We start from the raw sequence: 23,531 nt of genomic DNA on the forward strand, positions 1-23,531 counted from the left end.
AGTTTACATATGACATTGGAGAAATTAAAAAACTTAATATAATTGATTAAAAAATTTATCATGATTTTAAAATAGTTTAAAAGTATTATCTAATGAATACAAATTATACTAAGATTTAAATGTGCTTATACTATACAGAATAACCATCCGGATACCAGGGATAATAAACATCTCATGTTATAAAAAGTTAATTTTGAGTTCACCAAGGTTCAAACCCTTGAACCTTTCGGATCTAGAATTCTTATACCATATCTTGAAACCACTCATCCCAAAAACGTAACTTGATAGGATAATGTAACACTAATAATAATATCTCTAATACTTTCTAAACCTTCATTGTTCACATTATACGCTTAGATCATTGGCTCCTTATACTTTCTCATATAGAATTACCCAATCAGTAATGCACTGGTTAAACACAGCCAAAAAACAATGTAATTAAAGATGGCAAAACAATTTTAGAGTTTATCTCAAGAACTTATAAATTTTAGAAGATTTCAAAGTGCACGTATAAATAAGGATTTTAACTCTGTCTCTCTTTAAAATACAATTAAATAAATTACAATAATATAATTTACAAAAAAAGTCTATTAAATTAATTATCAAATAGAATATATATTAAAATTCAAAATATATACAAAAAATATATAAAATAACACAGAATGTACAAATATATATACAATAATTTATTAATTATTATTTATTTTTTATTCTAATGTGTACAGTATTAAACAGTTTAAATAATATAAAGATAAAATTCGAACTCTGAAAAACGATAAACAATTTTAGAAATTGAATTTGAGTAAATAAATCACCTCGTAAATACTATTTTAAAAGCAATGTTACTATTTCATATAAAAAAAATGAGAAAGTATAAGAAGCCAATAACCTAAGCGTATAATGTGTACAATTTAAAATAATACTAATTATAATTAATTGTTATTATTTTAAATTAACTTAATTGAATTTAATTAGTAAAAAAAACTTGAATATGCAACATTATTTTTAGTTTTTTACTAATTTTCTGTGAAATATTCAAGTCTAAAACACAAATTTTGCTTTGCGCGCAAGACAAGCCCGAGAAGCAAAGAAAACATCTGAAAAAGCGAATTTCGAAGAAGAAGAAGATCAAAATCAAGTAAGCGATGAGCAGCATCGGAACAGGTTACGATCTATCGGTCACTACTTTCTCACCTGATGGCCGCGTTTTCCAGATCGAGTACGCCGCCAAGGCCGTCGACAATAGCGGGTAAACCCTTCTCGAATAATGGGTCACTGAAATCATCGATTTTAGGTCAGGGTTTTGGGGAAAGGGGATTAGTAAACAATTGTTAGTTGGTTAGCTTGCTTTTCTTACTCTGATTAGGAGTGGGTTTTAGCTTCTTTTTTTTTTTCCTGGAGTAATTGAATGATGGTAGATTTTTTACTTCTACTTTTGGTTTTGAATAACTTTTTGTGTGTAATGCGAGCTTTCAATTGCAACATTGTTGTTGCAGGACTGTTATAGGGATCAAATGCAAGGATGGCATTGTGTTGGTAGGTTATTCTGATTTAATATCTGTACTCCTTTTTGTTTTTGTCTTCCCTAACAAATATAACATAGTAAAAAAAAACTTGGTTTTGGTTTAGGGCGTGGAGAAACTTATTGCTTCGAAAATGATGTTACCGGGTTCTAATCGGAGAATACACTCAGTTCATCGCCACTCTGGCATGGTACTAAGTTATTTATAATTCCAATTTTATACTATTTTGCACAGCTTGCTAGTATGTTACTATTGTTTTGTTGCTACTCCCCCCGCCCCTCATTTTTTTTCAATAAAAGAAATCTAATGACAATAAATGGTTTACAAAAGGTAGAAATTGCTGACTTGCTGGGTAGCTCGTATTGTAGTGTTGTGATTAGTGCAGTGGAGCATATAGGATTTAAGAAGTTATTGAAGGAGAACATGTGAATTGAGTGTGAAGAATGAAAGAAGTATGAGTAATGTCTGTATGAAAAATGCTAAATTAATGATGAGATATCTATATGAAAAATGTTTGAAACGACCATATAGGGATGCCTTTTTGTTTTGGCCATATAAGGATGCCTTTTATGTTCAATTAATTGGAAGTATTAGAAAGTTGTGGAGATCATAGAACTAAGTTATCATGTTGTGTTGATAGGGACATCTTCATGTGATTTATTTTTATTATTATTGTTTTTATTATTGTTTTATGGGGATAATATTGTTGTGTTGATAGGGATACCTTCATGTGTTTTGTTTTCATTATTACTGTTTTATGGGGATAATATCAGCTGCTTCATTATTGTTACGTTGATGTTTTTGAACCTTTTCTTATGTATGCATGAATCTTCTTCCAATTTTAGGCTGTGGCAGGGTTAGCAGCTGACGGTAGGCAAATTGTTGCGAGGACCAAGTCTGAAGCAACTAACTATGACAGGTTTATTACATTATCCTGAAATTTCGCAACAAAGTCCACCCTGCCCTTTTATTCTTCATTTTTTCTGATGCATTCGTTTAAGTGTATTGTCTATATTGACTAAGATTGGATTGGATGTGTTATTGCTATTGAACACAAATGAACTAATTGGAAATTTAAATCACCGGAAAGTGACTAAGCCTTGTTTTGATTTTGATTTCAACCAATTATCATTAATCTTTTTATTCTGCTATATTTTGCTTGACTTGTTGTCAATGTGACAATGTAGGATTCCCTGAAACTGATTGGTAGGTATTTAAACTGCTGTCCAAATAACACAGTGATAATTTAGTTTACTTTATTGTTCTTATTTCTCAGGCTTATCGTGATAGAATATAATCAAAAGCTAAAATCCTCATTCAGAAAGAAACTTTTAGTGGACCATTAAAATTATTGGTTTATACCTTAAAACATTCGCCATTTCAAACATCTATGATCTAACACATTGCTGTTGGTGGCTCTGGATTGAAATGAACCATATCATGCTTGGGTTTTCAGTACTCATGCATTTTCATGCTTTAGATTGAATGTCATGATTGAATCACTATGGGATAAGAGAATTAGTGTAGCAGTGTTGAATGGACTAGGTCTGATGTGCATGCTAATATTGTGTTTTTACCCATTTCCTTATGTGTATAGTGCCCAGTTAAAGATCAATATCTTTCCGTTACATAATATTAATTTCTAGCTTATTTTTCTTTGCAGTGTGTATGGAGAACCTATTCCTGTTAAGGAACTTGCTGAACGCGTGGCTAGTTATGTGCACCTTTGCACACTGTACTGGTGGCTCAGGTTTAGTGAAACTGATTCGCATTACCATTTTAAGCTGTACTTTTTCGTATTTTTTACATCAATAACATATTGTTGGCGATTTCACAGACCTTTTGGATGTGGCGTCATACTAGGAGGTTATGACAGAGATGGACCACAATTGTACATGGTTGAACCTTCTGGTGTTTCCTATGTTAGTGAACCTTTTGTTTTGTTGACAACTTCTGAAATTATATTTAGCAATACCTGAACTATTGAGGTTCCTTTTCTTTGCAGTTCCACATACAACTTTTCTACTAATTTGTTCTTGTTGCTATGTTCTAGAGATATTTTGGTGCTGCAATTGGGAAAGGCAGGCAGGCTGCAAAAACGTAAGGGAATTAACGTTAATCATAATTATTATATTCAATAATAAATGTAAAATTAAATTTTCCTTTTAATTGTTTTTGGTAGGGAGGTTATCCTCCTTTCAATTTCCATTGTTGGCTTTCCCTTGGCTTTTAATATGTTTGGTTGAAGGGTAAATGATATAGAAAAACATTTGTGCTGTTTAATAACTACTACGTTGAGTTGCTATTATATAGAATCTTGCTTTGTGAAGTTTGAAGTAATTTGCTGAAGGTAATCAAGTGGGAGGGTAAACCGTCCCTTTTATTTTTATTGTAAGTGTAAAATTTGTCATATGCTGCAATTTTTTCCGTCCTCTTTTTGTACTTTGGTGTGTACTGTTTGAGTTGAATAAACATAAATGCAAGAAAATACTAATGTGAATTAGAATTTTACTCCCTTATGGTTTTGAATATTGTTCCCCATGCAAAATCTCTTCAACTGTTGTTTGAAGGATTCCCTTCTGGCATCTTCATCCCAAATCCCGAATACTGAAAATAGAAGATTTGTGATCAAATTTAAATTTTAATTAAGTTGTATTAAAAAGATTCATTACAGCGTGTTCAAGTGGCAATGAAAGTATGAACAGCATCTGTGTTTTTTGCCTTTGCAGTTTAAATTCAATTTGGCCTTTGGGCTTAACTTGAATCAGCCTTTTGGAATATGGTGGGTGTTTCTTATCTTTTTTGTTATCAGCCAGGAAGGCTTGCTCAGTCTATGAGGATTCTGTCATTGTGCAGTCTTGCTGTCTGGGGAGGGTATAAAATGGAGATGTTTGAATTTGGTTTGTGTGTATATGTGGTCGACGATTATTTTGTGTACATGCTGCAATGTAATCTCTGTTTCTCTGTGTATACAAGGTGTAAAATATATTATATCTTAAGTAAATAGGGAAGTTTAGATATTGAATAGAGCACTTGAATTTTGCTATTCTTGCAATATTTCTTTTATTTTTTATGATGGGTTGTAATTGGTTTTTTCAGCCTTGGCTATATTTGGTTCATGTTATAACCTTCAAAGATCTCACCTTGTTTTCTTTCTTGATCTGATTCAAATTGTTCATGAGATAGCCAACTCATATTCTGTAAGATATTAAATTATCTTGTTAATTATTGGCAGAGAGATTGAGAAGCTAAAGCTTACTGATATGACTTGCCGTCAAGGGGTTATTGAAGTAGCCAAGATGTAAGTACCGTGATTATTAGATATAGTATGTATAATTTGTGCTTAGTTTTTTATTTAGATGAATTGCCTTCTGTCTCTGATGTGTTCATTGATGTGAGCATTTTAGTACTTCAGCTTTTGTCAAGCATTGACAATAATTTTCATTCTTCATTGTGTTGGAACCAAAGTGCAATAGAACCAAACTTAGTATGGATAAATTGCATTTTCCCAATAAAGAAATCTGATCAAATCAGTGATTTATCATGTAATTGCTGTTTTTTTTTAATGAACAAAAGCTTCAACTCTAAAAGTCATTTTTTAAAAGTTTGGAAAACCCCTTGCATCTTTTAGAATCATGAAGAATTTTTCAACCCTCAGTTGGAAGGAGTAAAATTGAATATTTTCCAAACTGCTACTATGGGGAAATTTATCTTTTACATGTATTGGGCTATAGAGATTGCATACGGTAAAAGTTCCCTTTTTGCTACGAATTGTTTTAGTTGTCAGTATTCTACTCCATAATGAGGGAAGGATGTGTATTCTAGACATACTATTCTTTCTCCAAGTCAATGTCTTGATATGGATTGTTATTTACAACCATCTTTGTTATTTCTCTTCGCCAAACAGTATTTATGGAGTTCATGATGAGGCAAAGGATAAAGACTTTGAACTTGAAATGAGTTGGGTGTGTGATGAATCAAATCGCCAACATCAAAAGGTAAGGTTCAGCAGTATGTATGCATACTTTGTAACTTGCTGTAATTTTTGGGTTTGATTATTTTGATCTCCTGTCTGCCATTTTCTTCTCAAAGTTCTAATCCTTGGGGTGTACTTTTTGTCCCCTCCATACTCTTTCCGTGTGTACTTTTGTCCATTTTCTTTTTTTCTGTTGTTGAGGGGTTGAATTTGATGTCTTTCTTTCAAACACTTGCATCACCATCCATCTTTACCGTGATCTAAGGAATGATATGCTCTTATGTAAACCTGTTGAAAGATTTATAGGTGGATACACTTATCTACCAACGGGGTTGCTTTTACCCGGCTGGGTGCTTTAATTATTATTTTTCAACTGATTAGTGATTGGCTGTTCTCTACCAGAGCATTTTCCTTTTGTTTATTGTTAGCTTACATGCCTCTGAATTGATCATGTGCAGGTCCCCGATGGGCTTCTAGAAGAAGCTAAGGCAGCAGCCAAAGCTGCTCTTGAAGAAATGGATGCTGATTAGTCCGATTAAAATATTTATTTAGTTCGACAGATGTATTTCGGTAACTTACTATTTGAGCAGTTGGAACTTTTAAAGGAAATGTAATGCCTTCAACCGTTGGATTTTGTATGCTTGATGCCTTGATTATGATTATTAAACGACCAGTTCCTAGAGATAAATCTTCTGAAGAAGTGCTTTAGATTGTGGTCTTCGGTTGTTGATTTGTTGTTTGTATTGTGTCTTCCTCGCCCATGTTTACTCAACTTACCATCAGGTTTCTCTTTTATATATGTTGGAATGCATTTCTCTTCTTGACACAGTTCTAGGGTGGGATTGAGAACGTGTTTTCCATTGCAACACACTGGTCTGCTTAGGGTGGATTGAATCCAAGTTCGCGCATTCCACTACGCGCAAGACACATTGAACGGCACCATGAAGCGTAGTTGTCTTCTTAGTGCAGCTGTGAGATGAGCACCAACCCTGGATGCTTATAAGGAATCGGTGAGTGTGTCAGATGGCATTTGAGTAGGTGAAGGTTCCGAAGAATCTGTATTGTCTGAAGCGGTGGACATGATTCCTCAGGAGCAATGATTCAAGAAATGATGAGAAAGGGAAAAGAAAAAGGTATATGAGAAAGAAACGATTCAAAGGATGAAGGTTGAATCGAAGAGGGATCGAAAGAGTTGTAGAAAAGAAAAACGAGGTTGAATTTTTCCTAGGAAATGTCATTCGTGATAGAATGCAGGGAGCTAGAGCATAATCGAAAATGTCGTCTGATACCATATTGAGAGTGGAATTTGCAAGTGAAAAATGACTTCGTTGATTAATCACAACTCATAGTGGATGCATATATATGCTGCCTGGAGTAGAAAGGAAGCAAGGTTGGCAAATAACTGGAAACTGAAAATAACTATTGCTTATATCAGCAACTCACTTCTAAGCGATTAGTTATCTAACTAATTTACTCGTGGATCATAATATTACAGATAGGTGAGATTAACAAATACATTTGCTGATGTAATTAGTCCTGTCTTTGATGGCCAGACCAAGTGCCATGTAATGTTTGTCGCAGAAAAAGGGGAAAAGAAAACGGTGTAGTGTTGTTGAAATTACATTTGAAACTTAAGGTTAAAACTTACTGAATTTCATGTGTGAGAATAAGGTCAAACTTTACGGTTTATATAATTTTTTCTATTCCAAGTGATGTGTTGTTTGATTGTTAAGGTCCCTCCTTGTTGGTAGAGCAAGATGTTTTTGCTAAAAATATAGCAATGATATCCAAAATAACACTCTACTACTTACCAATTTAATTAACATGAGAAAGTTTGAATAACACAATCAGAAAGTAATATTTTAATTAACATTTGAATAAGTTTGATCAATTTATAAAATTAACAGTTTACTTGCATTTTTTTTATTGATTTATGGTCATACTTAACGTATAAAAATACAATTAAAACACGGTAGCAAGCATCGGGAAACAAACCATGGGTGGTCCCTTTTTTTTTTCCTTTATCAACAAAATACATAGGACATAGTTAGTTGCATATCAGAAACAAATACACCCCGATTCTGACTAAAGTTGCAAGAGTCAAGAATGCTAAAGTTAAATCACCTTACATTGCAAGGCATACCCTGCATCTAATCATAAGCAACTGGCACATATTAGGTGAAATACTTACATATGATCAGAATATGTCACCTCCAAGCTAAATTGCTAAATTTCTTGGCTAAAGGGTTTTTGTTTTTCCCACTATCTAAATTTCATTACATTGTGATTATACGAATAAGGAACTTCGTCAGCAGAGACCTATGAAATAACTGCTTCAATGAATATCAGGTTTCAGCAAAATATGCACACTGTGTGTGTGCACGGGCGTGTGACCGTCTCAACTAAATTTATAACACCACCTCAACTTGAAGAATAGGCTATATATATAACCCACACACTAAAACCATACAAATTCTCAAACCACCTCATCTATCCATAGAACTATTACTCCGACCAATATAGTAGCTAAGAAGAGACAATGGCAACCACCAAATCATGCATTTGGAAGCCAATTATATAAATATGGAAAGAAAAGCAGCCATCAACAAATTAAACAAAAACAGCAACCAGAATATCTCTATCAAAATTAGACAGCAGCTTAACTACAATATTTCAGCAACAATGCTGATGTTTTCCTGAAACAAGCAGTTACACAGTGCATTAGCCTTTCTACTATTTCTGTGTATATTATACTTCTCATTCCTTTGTTCTTCCTTCTTTTTCCTTTCTATATAATACAATATATACTTAAATATCATTCATATAAAAATCAGCTTATATAATGGGCTGCTATGCATTCTGCTATATGCCGTAGTGAATTACACTATATCTCCAGAGCCAATTTTTTATTCACCACTATGAACCACTATCCGCTATTAATTATACTACTCCAATGGTCTATTTCATTCATTTATGTTAAGACCGCCAGCCCTTCTTTACTGGTGAACTAGGGTTATGTAACACGAATTACATCTCTCAGGTTTAACAAGAGCTTGCATGAACTCAAGACGAAAAAACACCTAAATAAATAAGGCAAACATAGGACACAAATGTTGCAATGAGATAGAAGTTATAAAATAATGATATTTTCATTACCTCGGCTACAATTTCAATCCCATTATTACACATTGAGGAAAAATTTCTAGCTTAATGGACACGGGAAGAGCCTGATTTGGAAATCGTTGTGGGGAGCAGGCAAAACAAGAGCAACAAAAATTCAGATATCACAAAATAAAAATAGAAGTACTTGTATTACATTCATTTGAATAGGATCATAATCCAGAGTCTGGTTTTTCCTCTTTAGGAGGTGCAAACTGCCTAGTGAGACGAGATCTGGTCCAGGGGTCAATTGCGGCTCTCTGTGGTGGTTGTGGTGTTGGCGGCTTCGACTGTCTAAGCTCATTTTCCCGGTCAACAAACCTGTTACAGACAAGACAAAATAATCAGAACAACTATGTTTATTTCAGTTTATTCGAACCAAAATAGAAAAAATCAGCATACAAGACAGAATTTGAGTTCAAACAAGCAAATTATGTTTGATCATACTCGATATAGGCCAGCGGCGCAGCATCACCAACTCGAATTCGAGTCCTTAGAACTCTGGTGTATCCACCTTCTCTATCCCTGCATCACAAAAGAAATAGTGTCCATTCAGTTTTCAGTGTTACACAACCTACAATTACGACCAACTGAAACAACACAAACTTTTTTAGGGTTTTGAATGAATGTGAATACAAACTTGTAACGATAAGAGAGTTCAGTAAAGAGTTTGTGAAGGACATCATCTCCTCTCACAAAAGCACCAGCGCGCCTTGCAGCACACAGAGAACCCTAGAAACACAATCTAAGACGATAAATTCCTCAAACAAAACGACTCTAGAACATTCTGCTACTAATCTAACTAAATAAAACAATAATAATAAATAAATGCATGAAACAAAAAGAAAGAAAGAAATGGTGAAGGCTAAACCTCCTTGCCAAGCTGAACCATGTTATCAGCGAGTCTGCGAACCTCTTTAGCCTGGAAACAGAGAGAAGAGAGTGCTTATACGAAAATGAAATTGAAATTGAAATTGAAATGGGAAGAAAGAAGGACCTTGGCAACAGTGGTTTCGATGCGCTCGTGCTTGATGAGCTGGGAGACCATGGTTCTGAGCATGGACATTCGATGACCCGTGGGTCGACCTAGTTTCCGGAACTTAGTCATATTCGCAAACGGAAACGGAAACGAAGAGCACCACCGTTACTTCTGCCCACAGATTGGGAATGACGGAGTAAAAGACAGAGGAGCGCGGTTCTGATCTCGATTTGGGCCTAAGAGTCAGAGATTAGAGCTTTACTTTTGAAATCAGGGTTCAGGGTTTAGCTCACTTACTAAGAATTTTTTAATATATTTGTTATATATTTACTAAATAAAATATTTAAATTTTTTAACTTAGCATGTGAAACACAAATATATAACAAATATATTTAAAAAATTAACAATTTTACTAACATGTGAACTAAACCTGAACCGTGATTTCAAAAGTGAAAGCTCCAATCTCAGACTCACAGAGTAGAAGTAACATTGAATTGAAGCCCAAATCGAGATCAGAACCGTGCCCCTCTGTCTTTTGCTCCGTGATTCCCAATCTGAGAATAGAAGTAACGGTGGTGCGAATATGACTAATATGACTAAGTTCCGGAGACTAGGTCGACCCACCGGTCACCGAATGTCCATGCTCAGAACCATGGTCTCCCAGCTCATCAAGCACGACCGCATCGAAACCACTGTTCCCAAGGTCCCTCTTTCTTCCCATTTCAATTTCAATTTCAATTTCATTTCATTTTCGTATAGACACTCTCTTCTCTCTGTTTCCAGGCTAAAGAGGTTTGCAGACTCGCTGATAACATGGTTCAGCTTGGCAAGCAGGTTTCGCCTTCACTCTTTCTTTCTTTCTTTCTTTTTGTTTCATGCATTTATTTATTATTATTGTTTTCCACCTTAGAAAAGATGAGTACCACAACTGAAATACAGAGGAATCAGTGATGTGGATGGCTTCACATCCAGGTGCATTTAGAGTCTCCCTGTAAATGAAAATTATCATCGGGTAATAGAGAAAGAGCCTAATACAAATAGGAAGAATAACGCACAGAGAAAGAAAAGAATATACCTAAATAGAAACTTAAAGATGGTGTATCAAAACACGGACTGCACAACCAATTCTTTTGGAAGTGCAGTTGAATCTGAAACCAACAAACCATTACATTAAAACTTGTATAATTAATGTCATTGCTCATACATATCACATTTTAGTTGGAACTTGGAACACTTCAAAAAGAAGAACCATAGAGAGGGTAAAGCTATTATTATTAACTATCACTATAGTTGTACAAGATTTTTTCAACTCCATGAACAGCAGATACACCAGATTGTATTTACCCTGAAATGCAAGACTTCAAGACAAAATTTGAAGAAGTAACTGACCGGTTTCAAACCGAAGCGTGGAATTTTGGAATTTTATGACCTTAAAAGCTTTCAAGAAATTTCATGAACTGCTTTCAAATCTTCCACAGTATTGAAATCCAAAAAGAAAGTATTATTGTTATTTTAATATGATAATTTTAAGGAAGTAAAGACACAACGAAATATATCGGGTGTAAGGAAGAATGTTTGAATATCCCAGTAAGTGAGAATGCAAGAACAATTTCCCAATTGTTTTGGAAGTAAAAATAACAAAAAAATCAATCTTGCAGATAGGACACCACTACCCACTCACTTAGTTTACACAGACACTAACTGATAAAATAGCAAGAAAACCATCAAACATTTGGTGTGCAAAGCTTAGTTAACAAAATGAATTCGAAGGAAGGGAGAAAATGGGTTGCAGAGTGGTGAGAAGGATGAGGGGGTCAGGAAAGTGAGGGTGAACAGTGAGGAACACAACGCAATAACAACGATGGCAGCAGCTTCAGACTCCAGAGGCAGCGGTTCTCTACTTTCTCTCCTCTCTCTACTTTCTCTACTTTCTCTACTTTGCTTAGTTGTCGTGTCCGCGTATTGGATACATTTTAATACTTGTTCGATGTCCAACTGTATCTAATTCTTCAATACAATAACATATTTTATCTCATACTTTTAAATATTGAGTTGATGACAAAAGACAATAAATTCGATGCCCCTAGCATTTCTCTGAAATTCTTCTCCGGAAATATTTGGAACACACTTGGATACACCTAAATACATCACGTGTATCAGTGTATCCAATTTTATTCTTAACATGTATTCTTAAAATGAGTTTGGAAATAATATATATTATTATTTATTAAAAAAATATTTTAAATACTTTATATAATTAAAAGAAGGCATTAAGAATAGTTAAAAAAATATTTTATATTTTAATATCAATAAAATATCAAAATATCATTGTAATTTATTTAAAAATATTTTATATTTTAAAAATACTTAATATCATTGTATAATTTTTAGTACATTATAGATATGTACTAAAAATTGTTAAAATATGTGATGAAAAAATTATACAATATATTTGATCTCATACTTTTAAACATTAAGCTGATAGCCAAAAACAATAAATTTCGATGTCCTTAGCATTTCTCTGAAATTCTTCTTTGGAAATACTTGGAACATACTTGGACACACCTAAATACCATCATGTATATCAGTGTGTCCAATTTTATTTTTAACATGTATTCTTGAAATGAGTTTAGAAATAATATATATTATTATTTATTAAAAAAAATATTTTAAATATTTTATATAATTAAAAGAAAGTATTAAAAATAATTAAAAATTTATATTTTAATATTATCAAATATTGAAATATCATTATAATTTATTTAAAAAATATTTTATATTTTATATATATGTTGTGTTCCATATCTATGTTAGTATCTGTATATCTTAGATACATACTAAAAATTGTTAAATACGTGATGAGAAAATTATACAATTAATTTTTTTAATATATACTCAAATTGTTCCTCTACAAATTACAAATAAGACACTTGAAATTCTAATAAATTTTTATTATTATAGAAGTCTTTTAAAATTATTTTCGTGAGATATTTTGTTTTTTCTAATACTTATAATAAAATATTTGATATACATATTAGACAAATAAATTTTATTAAAAAATATTATTTTAAAAAAAATTAATCTTGTTTACAAAAGATTAATATGACAAGTGAATACATCAAAACTATATAGGATGCCATTTGAACAATCTCTCAAAGACCAATAAGAGCATGAAATCATTTTATTTTATTACAAAAATATTCAACACCTAACACATTTAGCTACTCAACACAGATCACAGTTAAGGCACTACCACAAACTACTACAACCAGTCAACCAGAAGTCAACCCCCTTCTTACCATTTGTTCCTTCAGATCTGATCACTTCTCTTCAGAAACATGGCTGCAGAAGCTGTTTTGTCTTCCGTTCTTAGTGTTGTTTTTGACAGGATGTCCTCTCCTGAAGTTGTTAACTGGATCAAAGGGAAGAAACTTACTCAGAAGCTGATTGAAAGGTTGAAGACTAATCTTTATGCTGTTCAAGCCTTTCTCATCGATGCTGAGCAGAAGCAGATCAAGGAGAGACCTGTCAAGGACTGGCTTGATAGTCTCAAACATGCCATGTATCTTGCTGATGACTTGCTTGATGAAGTCTTCACCAAAGCTGCCACTCAGAAGGATCCAGGTACCTTCCTCTCTCGTTTTCTCAATTTGCAAGATAGGGATGTAGCAAACAGGATGGAGGAAGTCATTGATAGGATAGAGTCTCTTGTGATTCAAAAAGACACTCTTGGTCTCAGAGAGATTCCTAAGGAGAACATGTCATGGAGGATCACTACATCTCTAGTTGAAACATCTGATGTATGTGGCAGGGAAGAAGACAAGGAGGCCATAGTAAAACTCTTGTTGGATGATAATGGTGATGATGATACTGGTGGTCATAGTGATGTATCTGTGATTCCCATTGTGGGCATGGGTGGGATAGGAAAGACTACTTTGGCCCAATTGGTTTATCAGGATGACAAAGTGAAGGAGAATTTTGATTTTCAAGCTTGGATTTGTGTGTCAGAAGAGTTTGATGTTTTCAAGGTTACGAAGACTATAATCGAGGCAATAACTTCAAGTTTTTGCAGCTTGACGGATTTGAATTTGCTTCAGCATGATTTAAAAGAAAAGTTGTCAAGGAAAAAGTTCTTTGTGGTCTTGGACGATGTATGGAGTGAAAGTTACGAAGATTGGGATAAACTTCTAAAACCTTTTCGAAATGGGGTCAAGGGAAGTAAAATTCTCATAACAACTAGAAGTAAAAGAGTGGCTTCTGTGGTGCAAACTGTTTCACCTTATGAACTGAGCTTATTGTCTGAGGAAGATTGTTGGTTGGTGTTTTCAAAACATGCACGTCTCTCAACTGGTTCTATGGAGAATCCAACCTTGAAAAAAGTTGGCAGAGATCTTGTAAAGAAGTGTGATGGATTGCCCTTGGCAGCTCAATCCCTTGGAGGCTTATTGCGTGGAAATTCTGATATCAAGTATTGGAATCATTTATTGAAGAGTGAGATCTGGGAACTCTCCGATGATAAGATAAAGGTTGTTCCTGCGTTAAGAATCAGTTATTACTATCTTCCTTCGAATTTAAAGGAGTGCTTTGTTTATTGTTCTTTATATCCCAAAGACTATGAATTTAGCAAAGATGAATTGATATTGTTATGGATGGCAGAGAATTTCTTGCAACCAGCAGGAAAAAAGACTCCAGAAGAAGTTGGTGATGAATATTTTGATGAATTGATTGCAAGATCATTTTTCCAACCTCATAAGATTCATGAAAACAAGTTTGTGATGCATGATCTCGTGCATGATTTGGCAATGATATTTGCTGGAGAATTCTATTTCAGAGCTGAAGAGCTTGAGAATGCAGTTGAGCTTGATATTAAAACTCGTCGTTTGTCACATAATGCCAAAGGCAATTATCCAATCTCAAAACTTTTGGGAGTTTGTGACCGAATAAAACACACAAGGACATTTCTTGGACTCAATTTGAATTCACAGATTCCATTTAACATGGAAAATGCACCTTGTATCTTGTTGTCAAAGTTGAAGTACCTGAGGGCTTTGTCGTTCAATTGCTTTCCTCTTGAGTCATTGCCTGATTCAATAGGCGAGTTGATTCATTTGCGTTACTTGGATTTGTCTTGGACCTACATCATGACATTGCCCGATACGCTTTGCAACTTGTACAATTTACAAACATTGAAGCTGGTTGGATGTCGGAAACTAAAAACCCTTCCTGTTAGCATGAAAGATCTTACAAACTTGCGTTACCTTGATATTAGCGGGACTGGTTTGCATGAGATGCCGGAAGGCATGAGCAAATTGACAAGTTTGCAGGTTTTAAGCAAGTATGTTGTCGGGAAGCGTGAAGGGAACAAGATTAATGAATTGGGAGCACTTGCAAATCTACACCAAACAATTTTCATTGACAAATTGGAAAATGTGGTCAATAGCAGCGAAGCATTGGAGGCAAGAATGTTTGATAAGGATGGCATTGAATGTTTGTTCTTGGAGTGGTCGCCAGATGAATATGAGAATACAGTTGATTCACAAATTGAAAGAGATATACTTGAAAAGTTACAACCTCATAGTAATTTGAAACAACTTCAAATTTGGGGTTACAGGGGTACAACATTTCCAGATTGGTTGGGACATTGTTCTTACCACAACATTACCCAAATAACACTGGGCGGTTTTTTTCCGGGTTATTTCAAGAATTGTTGTATGCTTCCTTCACTTGGACAGTTGCCCTCTTTGAAGCACCTGGAAATTTCAAAGTTTGAACGGCTTGCTATTGTGGGGGATGAGTTTTACCGAAATTATGAATCTTGTCTGGAGACTCCATTTCCAATGCTTGAAACTCTTAGATTTTACTCAATGTCTTGCTGGGAGGAATGGCGTTCATTGGAGTTCAATGCATTTCCTCGACTTAGGGAGCTTATCATATGGGATTGTCCCATGTTGAGAGGAGATTTGCCAAATCAACTACCATCTTTGCGGTCACTTACTATTCAGAATTGCGAGCAGCTCAGTTGTTGTGTTCCAAGAGCTCCTGCGATTACCTCTTTACGCATAGAAGGAAGCAATGAAGTGAGAATTGGGGAACTAGCTCCTTTGCTGGATATTCTATCAATTACGGGAAAACATCAAGTGGAGTCGGTGATGGAGGCCATTACGCAAACCAAACTCACTTGCCTCAGATCTTTATCCATCTCAGGTTGTTCATCCCACGTATTGTTTCCAGTTGGTAGTATTCCCGCATCCCTACAAGAGCTGACGATATTGGATTGCAAAAAATTAGAATTCCAAATGGAAGGCCAACACCACTCATTGCATAAACTAATGATACATAACAGCTGTGATTCGGTTCCATCCTTCTCCCTGGATTCTTTTCCAAATCTCGGGCGTGTTGAAATCAGCAAGTGTGAAAAGATGGAGTCTCTTGTGGTGTCACGCTCTCTTTCATGTCTCCCTTATTTAGAGATAGAGAATTGTGGGAGTTTGAAATCCCTCAAGACGCAATGGATGGCATCACCTCAGCTAGAAGATCTAGGATTACTTGGTTGCCCAGAGATTGATTTGTCTGCTACAGAGGATCCACACCGTAGCTTGAGATCTCTTACCATCAGCTACTGCGAGAAACTACTCAGCGGTGCAGCATCGCAATTTCATGGGGTTACTCATCTTTGTATTGAAGGTGAAAATGAGAGTGTGAAGTCTCTTCCAAAGGAAGGTTGGTTGCCTGCCACCCTTGAGTCTCTCAAACTGATCGGCATCACAAGTGTGAAGATGTTGGAATGCAAGGGACTTGCCCACCTCACCTCTCTCCAACAATTATCTATTTATTGTTGTTTCAATTTGGAGAACATTGACGGAGAAAAGCTGCCTGCCTCTCTAGTACGACTCATCATCGATGGAAGCCCTTTGTTGGGTAAACGGTGTGAGATGAAGGACCCGCAGGTTTGGCCCAAAATTTCCCACATCCCCGCCATTCAAGTTGGTGGAAGATGGATTTGGTAATCCAACAACTTCAACAGGTAATTGTTTTTGTCTCGCTCAACATTATTCTGTGTTGCCCAGTCACTGGTTTTTCATTCTTCATTGTTATTAATGTCTTGTATCATTCATACAGCTTTTCCAACAAGAGATAACTTCTGCAGTTACGGTTTTGCTTTTGATGCATCACTGACATAAGACATTCAATCATTGTAACGGAGAGGAATTCTGAGAAACAAGACAATGATAATAACTGCAACACAGAATGAAATTCTCACCATGATTGCTTTCATACAAGTGGTTAAAAAATCTGATGACAAAAGTGGTATGGATGGCTGAACTAACGATTTCCTTTTTTTTTTCATGAAATTTTACATATTCCCTGGGAAGGAATATATACTTTATAGGTTGGAATAACTTTGATTACTCAAAATATGAAAATTTGTATGTGGTGGTTGAAACTTTCTTTCAGAAAGCAACTGAGCAACCAGGGATAATCATGGACACAATCCAAGAGATTCAAGAGCGGCATGACACATTGATTGATATAGAGAGGAGCCCCAATGAACTTCATCAAGTGTTCTTGGACATGGCTGTTTTGGTCCAATCACAAGGTAAGCAACTCCATGACATAGAGTGCCACGTGGCAAGAGTGAATTCGTATGTCTGCGGTGGGTCCAGCAGTTGCAGTTTGCAAGGAAGCACCAGAAGAATTCCGGAAGTCCACATTCATTGGCAATTTGGCATCATAATATTGATCATCATCATATTGATTATAGTCCTTCTGTCGAGAAATCAAGAGAAATCAAGTCAACATATTCTGTCAGTGTGTCACATTCACATAACCATTGCATTGTAAATTGTAAAATAATACCTTGTTTGTTTTTCTGGAACCTACCCTTTTGAAGATTTAGAATTTCATGTTCATGGTCTGGAAGGTTATATTTGTAGTGAAATAAGAGTGCCAAAAATTCACAATTGAAAAGTATAGGGAATTCAGAATATTTAAATGGTTAAACAATGAAAAGGGAATGAATTAAGATGATGATGAAGACAATATTGAAGAATGCCATAGTCTGTCCACTTGCATTCACTAACCTTCTCCATTAGTTGACACCAGCTCCTTATTGAAGACAATATTGAAGAATGACAATATTTTTTAAAATTAAGATCAACAGTTGTTAACATGATTATTTAGATAAATTTGAATTATAGATACGCAAATTTTAGTATAATATAATATAATATAATATGACATGTGAATACATCAAAACTATACAGGATGCCATGTGAACAATATGTCGAAGACCAATAAGAGCATGAAGTCATTTTATTTTATTACAAAAATATTCAACACCTAACACATTTAACTACTCAACACATATCACAGTTAAGGCACTACCACAAACTACTACAATCAGTCAACCACTTGCTTACCATTTGTTCTTTCAGATCTGATCACTTCTCTTCAGAAACATGGCTGCAGAAGCTGTTTTGTCTTCCGTTCTTAGTGTTGTTTTTGACAGGATGTCCTCTCCTGAAGTTGTTAACTGGATCAAAGGGAAGAAGCTTACTCAGAACCTGATTGAAAGGTTGAAGACTAATCTTTTTGCTGTTCAAGCCTTTCTCATTGATGCTGAGCAGAAGCAGATCAAGGACAGACCTGTCAAGGACTGGCTTGATAGTCTCAAACATGCCATGTATGTTGCTGATGACTTGCTCGATGAAGTCTTCACCAAAGCTGCCACTCAGAAGGATCCAGGTACCTTCCTCTCTCGTTTTCTCAATTTGCAAGATAGAGATGTAGCAAACAAGATGGAGGATGTCATTGATAGGATAGAGTCTCTTGTGATTCAAAAAGACACTCTTGGTCTCAGAGAGATTCCTAAGGAGAACATGTCATGGAGGATCACTACATCTCTAGTTGAAACATCTGATATATGTGGCAGGGAAGAAGACAAGGAGGCCATAGTAAAACTGTTGTTGGATGATGATACTGGTGGTCATAGTGATGTATCTGTTATTCCCATTGTAGGCATGGGTGGGATAGGAAAGACTACTTTGGCCCAATTGGTTTACCAAGATGGCAAAGTGAAGGAGAATTTTGATTTTCGAGCTTGGATTTGTGTGTCAGAAGAGTTTGATGTTTTCAAGGTTACCAAGACTATAATCGAGGCAATAACTTCAAGTTTTTGCAACTTGACAGATTTGAATTTGCTTCAGCATGATTTAAAAGAAAAGTTGTCAAGAAAAAAATTCTTTGTTGTCTTGGACGATGTATGGAGTGAAAGTTACGAAGATTGGAATAAACTTCTAAAACCTTTTCGAAAAGGGGTTAAGGGAAGTAAAATTCTCATAACTACTAGAAGTAAAAGAGTGGCTTCTGTGGTGCAAACTGTTTCACCATATGAACTAAGCTTATTGTCTGAGGAAGATTGTTGGTTAGTGTTTTCGAAACACGCACGTCTCTCAACTGGTTCTATGGAGAATCCAACCTTGAATAAATTCGGCAAAGATCTTGTAAAGAAGTGTGATGGATTGCCCTTGGCAGCTCAAGCCCTTGGGGGCTTATTGCGTGGAAATTCTGATATCAAGTATTGGAATCATTTATTGAAGAGTGAGATCTGGGAACTCTCCGATGATAAGATAAAGGTTGTTCCCGCATTAAGAATCAGTTATTACTATCTTCCTTCGTATTTAAAGGAGTGCTTTGTTTATTGTTCTTTGTATCCCAAAGACTATGAATTTAGCAAAGATGAATTGATATTGCTATGGATGGCAGAGAATTTTTTGCAACCAGGAGGGAAAAAGACTCCAGAGGAAATTGGTGATAAATATTTTGACGAATTAGTTGCGAGATCATTTTTCCAACGTACTTTTGAAAACATATTTGTGATGCATGATCTAGTGCATGATTTGGCAATGATGTTTGCTGGAGAATTCTATTTCAGAGCTGAAGAGCTTGAGAATGCAGTTGAGGTTGATATTAAAACTCGCCGTTTGTCACATAATGGCAAAGGCAATTATCCAATCTCAAAACTTTTGGGAGTTTGTGACCGAGTAAAACACACAAGGACATTTCTTGGACTCAATTTGAGTTCAGATATTCCATTTAACATGGAAAATGCACCTTGTATCTTGTTGTCAAAGTTGAAGTACTTGAGGGCCTTGTCGTTCAAATTCTTTCCTCTCAAGTCATTGCCTGATTCAATAGGCGAGTTAATTCATTTGCGTTACTTGGATTTGTCTTACACCGACATCATGACATTGCCCGATACACTTTGTAACTTATACAATTTACAGACATTGAAGCTGTTTGGATGTTGCGCACTAGAAGCCCTTCCTGTTGGCATGAAAGATCTTACAAATTTGCGTTACCTTGATATTAGGGGGACTGGTTTGTATGAGATGCCGGAAGGCATGAGCAAATTGACAAGTTTGCAGGTTTTAAGCAGCTATGTTGTTGGGAAGCGTGAAGGGAACAAGATTAATGAATTGGGAAAACTTGCAAATCTACACCAAACAATTTCGATTGACAAATTGGAGAATGTGGTCAATAGCAGCGAAGCTTTGGAGGCAGGAATGTTTCGTAAGGATGGCATTGAATCTTTGATGTTGAAGTGGTCGCCAGCTAAATACGAGAATGTGGTTGATTCCCAAATTGAAAGAGATATACTTGAAGAGTTACGACCTCATAGTAATTTGAAACGACTACATATTTGGGGTTACAGGGGTACAGCATTTCCAGATTGGTTGGGACATTCTTCCTACCACAACATCACCCAAATAACACTGGGCGGTATTTTTTCGGGTTATTTGAAGAATTGTTGTATGCTTCCTTCACTTGGACAGTTGCCCTCTTTGAAGCACCTGGAAATTTCAATGTTTGAAAGGCTTGCTATTGTAGGGTCTGAGTTTTACCGAAATGATGAATCTTGTCTGGAGACTCCATTTCCAATGCTTGAAACTCTTAGATTTTACTCAATGCCTTGCTGGGAGGAATGGCGTTCATTGGAGTTCAATGCATTTCCTCGACTTAGGGAGCTTTCAATATGGGATTGTCCCATGTTGAGAGGAGATTTGCCCAATCAACTACCATCTTTGCGGTCACTTACTATTGAGTATTGCGAGCAGCTCAGTTGTTGTGTTCCAAGAGATCCTGCGATTACCTCTTTACGCATGGAAGGAAGCGAAGAAGTGAGAATTGGGGAGCTACCTCCTTTGCTGGATAAGCTATCAATTAATGGAAAGCAGCAAGCGGAGTCGGTGATGGAGGCCATTAAGCAAACTAAACTCAGTTGCCTCACATATTTATCCATCTCAGGTTGTTCATCCCGCGTATTGTTTCCAGTGAGTAGTATTCCCGCAGCACTACAAGATCTGACGATATTGAATTGCAAAAAATTAGAATTCGAAATGGAAGGCCAACACCACTCATTGCATCAACTAATGATAGAGAACAGCTGTGATTCGGTTACATCCTTCTCGCTGGATTCCTTTCCAAATCTCGTGCGTGTTGCAATCAGCGAGTGTGAAAAGATGGAGTCTGTCGTGGTGTCACGCTCTCTTTCATGTCTCCGTTATTTAGAGATAAAGAATTGTGGGAGTTTGAAATCCCTGCAGACGCTATGGATGGCATCACCTCAGCTAGAAGATCTCACATTACTTGGTTGCCCAGAGATTGATTTGTCTGCTACAGGAGATCCACACCGTAGCTTGAGATCTCTTACCATCCGCTACTGCGAGAAACAACTCAGCTGTGTAGCATCGCAGTTTCATGGGCTTACTCATCTTTGTATTGAAGGTGAATATGAGAGTGTGAAGTGTCTCCCAAAGGAAGGTTGGTTGCCTGCCACCCTTGAGTCTCTCAGACTGGAAAGCATTAAAAGTATGGAGATGTTGGAATGCAAGGGACTTGCCCACCTCACCTCACTCCAACAATTATCTATTGATTGTTCCAATTTGGAGAACATTGATGGAGAAAAGCTGCCTGCCTCTCTGTTACGACTCATCATCAATGGAAGCCCTTTGGGTGAACGGTGTGAGATGAAGGACCCGCAGGTTTGGCCCAAAATTTGCCACATCCCCGCCATTCAAGTTGATGACAGATGGATTTGGTAATCCAACAACTTCAACAGGTAATTGTTTCTATCTCACACAACATTATTCTGTGTTGCCTAGTCACTAGTTTTTCATTCTTCATTCTCTTTTTACAATATTGTTATTCTTCATTCTTATTATTGTCTTGTATCATTCCTACAGCTTTTCCAACAAGAGATAACTTGTGCAGTTACGATTTTGCTTTTGATGTATCAATAATATTCAATCATTGTAATACTCAGAGGAATTCTGATAAACAAGACAATCATAATAACTGCAACAGAGGAAGGTTCTTGAGGACGGGTGGTTAGGAAACCACCTCATGACTAAAGTGGTATGGATGGCTGAACTAACCATTTTTCTTCTTTTTTTTTTTTGTAAAAAAAAAAATCATTTCATGAAAATTTGTATATTACCTGAGAAGGAATTTCTACTTTATAATGTTGGATTAACTTTGATTACTCCTATGAAAATTTGTATGTGGTGGTTGAAACTTTCTTGCAGAAAGCAACTGAGCAAGCAGGGACAATCATGGACACAATCCAAGAGATTCAAGAGCGGCATGACACGCTGATTGATATAGAGAGGAGCCCCAATGAACTTCATCAACTGTTCTTGGACATGGCTGTTTTAGTCCAATCTCAAGGTAAGCAACTTAATGACATAGAGAGCCACGTGGAAAGAGCAAATTTGTATGTCTGCGGTGGGTCCAGCCATTCCAGTTTGCAAGGAAGCACCAGAAGAATACCGGAAGTCCACCTTCATAATATTGATTATTGTCAGTCACCAAAAAAATATTGATTATTGTCCTTCTTATTGATCATTATCATATTTACCTTTTGAATTTCGATTCATGTGTATGTTACACTCTAAAATTCTTCCAAACCATCTGATAATAAATTTCATGCGAATGAACTAAAGTTTAACAGATAAATTTAGTTTTGCTTTAGTTAATGGGATATTAATTGGTGGCTATGAACAAATTGGACTAATTCAAAACCTTATCAAGAGAAATCAAGTCAACATATTCTGTCAGTGTGTCACATTCACATAACCATTGCATTGTAAATTGTAAAATAATACCTTGTTTGTTTTTCTGGAACCTACCCTTTTGAAGATTTAGAATTTCATGTTCATGGTCTGGAAGGTTATATTTGTAGTGAAATAAGAGTGCCAAAAATTCACAATTGAAAAGTATAGGGAATTCAGAATATTTAAATGGTTAAACAATGAAAAGGGAATGAATTAAGATGATGATGAAGACAATATTGAAGAATGCCATAGTCTGTCCACTTGCATTCACTAACCTTCTCCATTAGTTGACAGCAGCTCCTTATTATTGGGGTTTAATTCATCAATAGCCACTCTAATCTCTTTGCCATTATTTTTCCTTCTTGGAAGATTTATGTTGGTACATTCTTTTGCATTCATGTATTTTGTTTTTTGGTATTTTAAAAAATTTTCATGTATCACATGCTATAAATATTGTTGAATTACCTTGCTTGGAGTTTTCCTCTAGGTGAATAATGAGTGACGTGAACAACGGGTCCCATTTCAGGTTCACTAACCATTCAAAACAAAGATTATATCTAATTAATTTAAAATTTGAATTTTAAATTAAAATTAACTTTTTTTTAAACTATTGTTTACATTTAAAAAAAAAAACGTTGTTCTTCTATACTTTCTCTAATAAGAATGTTGACACTAGTTAAGACTTTCTTTAAAATAAATAAAAAATTACATATATACTATTTTAAATAAAAATGTAACTATTGAATATTTTACGTCTAATTTTTTATTTTTGCGTCAGT

General features: G+C 35.5%; 4 protein-coding genes and 1 long non-coding RNA gene across 8 annotated transcripts; 3 read left to right on the top strand and 2 right to left on the bottom strand.

Annotated features, from left to right (window-relative positions):
* The first annotated feature begins 1,018 nt into the window (after positions 1 to 1,018).
* Positions 1,019 to 6,187, top strand: LOC107622656 (proteasome subunit alpha type-3). The gene is made up of 10 exons (XM_016324636.3): positions 1,019 to 1,249; positions 1,497 to 1,536; positions 1,630 to 1,713; positions 2,369 to 2,442; positions 3,187 to 3,273; positions 3,361 to 3,445; positions 3,577 to 3,623; positions 4,759 to 4,824; positions 5,431 to 5,521; positions 5,958 to 6,187. The coding sequence occupies exons 1-10, from the start codon at positions 1,146 to 1,148 to the stop codon at positions 6,027 to 6,029; spliced, it is 750 nt and encodes a 249-aa protein (XP_016180122.1). The 5' UTR covers positions 1,019 to 1,145; the 3' UTR covers positions 6,030 to 6,187.
* A 2,442-nt stretch (positions 6,188 to 8,629) lies between these two features.
* Positions 8,630 to 9,954, bottom strand: LOC107621584 (uncharacterized). The gene is made up of 5 exons (XM_016323618.3): positions 9,656 to 9,954; positions 9,530 to 9,580; positions 9,299 to 9,390; positions 9,106 to 9,183; positions 8,630 to 8,979 (listed from the first exon to the last, which is right to left on the bottom strand). Exons 1-5 carry the CDS (start codon positions 9,764 to 9,766, stop codon positions 8,832 to 8,834), a joined length of 480 nt encoding a protein of 159 aa, XP_016179104.1. The 5' UTR covers positions 9,767 to 9,954; the 3' UTR covers positions 8,630 to 8,831.
* A 114-nt stretch (positions 9,955 to 10,068) lies between these two features.
* LOC107623136 (putative disease resistance RPP13-like protein 1) lies at positions 10,069 to 17,605 on the top strand. 3 transcript variants are annotated; one of them, XM_088485920.1, is made up of 5 exons: positions 10,069 to 10,340; positions 10,421 to 10,471; positions 13,026 to 16,661; positions 16,757 to 16,945; positions 17,093 to 17,605. In XM_088485920.1, the coding sequence occupies exon 3, from the start codon at positions 13,027 to 13,029 to the stop codon at positions 16,642 to 16,644; it is 3,618 nt and encodes a 1,205-aa protein (XP_088342046.1). In that variant the 5' UTR covers positions 10,069 to 10,340; positions 10,421 to 10,471; position 13,026; the 3' UTR covers positions 16,645 to 16,661; positions 16,757 to 16,945; positions 17,093 to 17,605. The 3 variants fall into 3 exon arrangements, with proteins under 3 accessions (XP_088342046.1, XP_088342035.1, XP_088342037.1); XM_088485911.1 differs by having other exon boundaries at positions 10,074 to 10,340; positions 12,872 to 16,661; XM_088485909.1 differs by having other exon boundaries at positions 10,072 to 10,471.
* LOC148582038 (uncharacterized) lies at positions 10,560 to 11,615 on the bottom strand. Its single transcript, XR_015881422.1, has 3 exons — positions 10,982 to 11,615; positions 10,713 to 10,785; positions 10,560 to 10,626 (listed from the first exon to the last, which is right to left on the bottom strand). It is a non-coding gene; the product is annotated as an uncharacterized LOC148582038 (long non-coding RNA).
* Positions 17,606 to 17,827: 222 nt separating the features above from the next.
* Positions 17,828 to 22,649, top strand: LOC148582039 (putative disease resistance RPP13-like protein 1). 2 transcript variants are annotated; one of them, XM_088485933.1, is made up of 3 exons: positions 17,828 to 21,758; positions 21,883 to 22,054; positions 22,225 to 22,649. In XM_088485933.1, the coding sequence occupies exon 1, from the start codon at positions 18,097 to 18,099 to the stop codon at positions 21,739 to 21,741; it is 3,645 nt and encodes a 1,214-aa protein (XP_088342059.1). In that variant the 5' UTR covers positions 17,828 to 18,096; the 3' UTR covers positions 21,742 to 21,758; positions 21,883 to 22,054; positions 22,225 to 22,649. The 2 variants fall into 2 exon arrangements, with proteins under 2 accessions (XP_088342059.1, XP_088342064.1); XM_088485938.1 differs by having other exon boundaries at positions 21,963 to 22,054; positions 22,225 to 22,626.
* Positions 22,650 to 23,531: the final 882 nt, after the last annotated feature.

Source organism: Arachis ipaensis, chromosome B10 (genome assembly GCF_059453495.1).
Source record: "Arachis ipaensis isolate K30076 ecotype BB chromosome B10, ASM5945349v1, whole genome shotgun sequence".
In the NCBI taxonomy this organism is placed as follows: domain Eukaryota; kingdom Viridiplantae; phylum Streptophyta; class Magnoliopsida; order Fabales; family Fabaceae; genus Arachis; species Arachis ipaensis.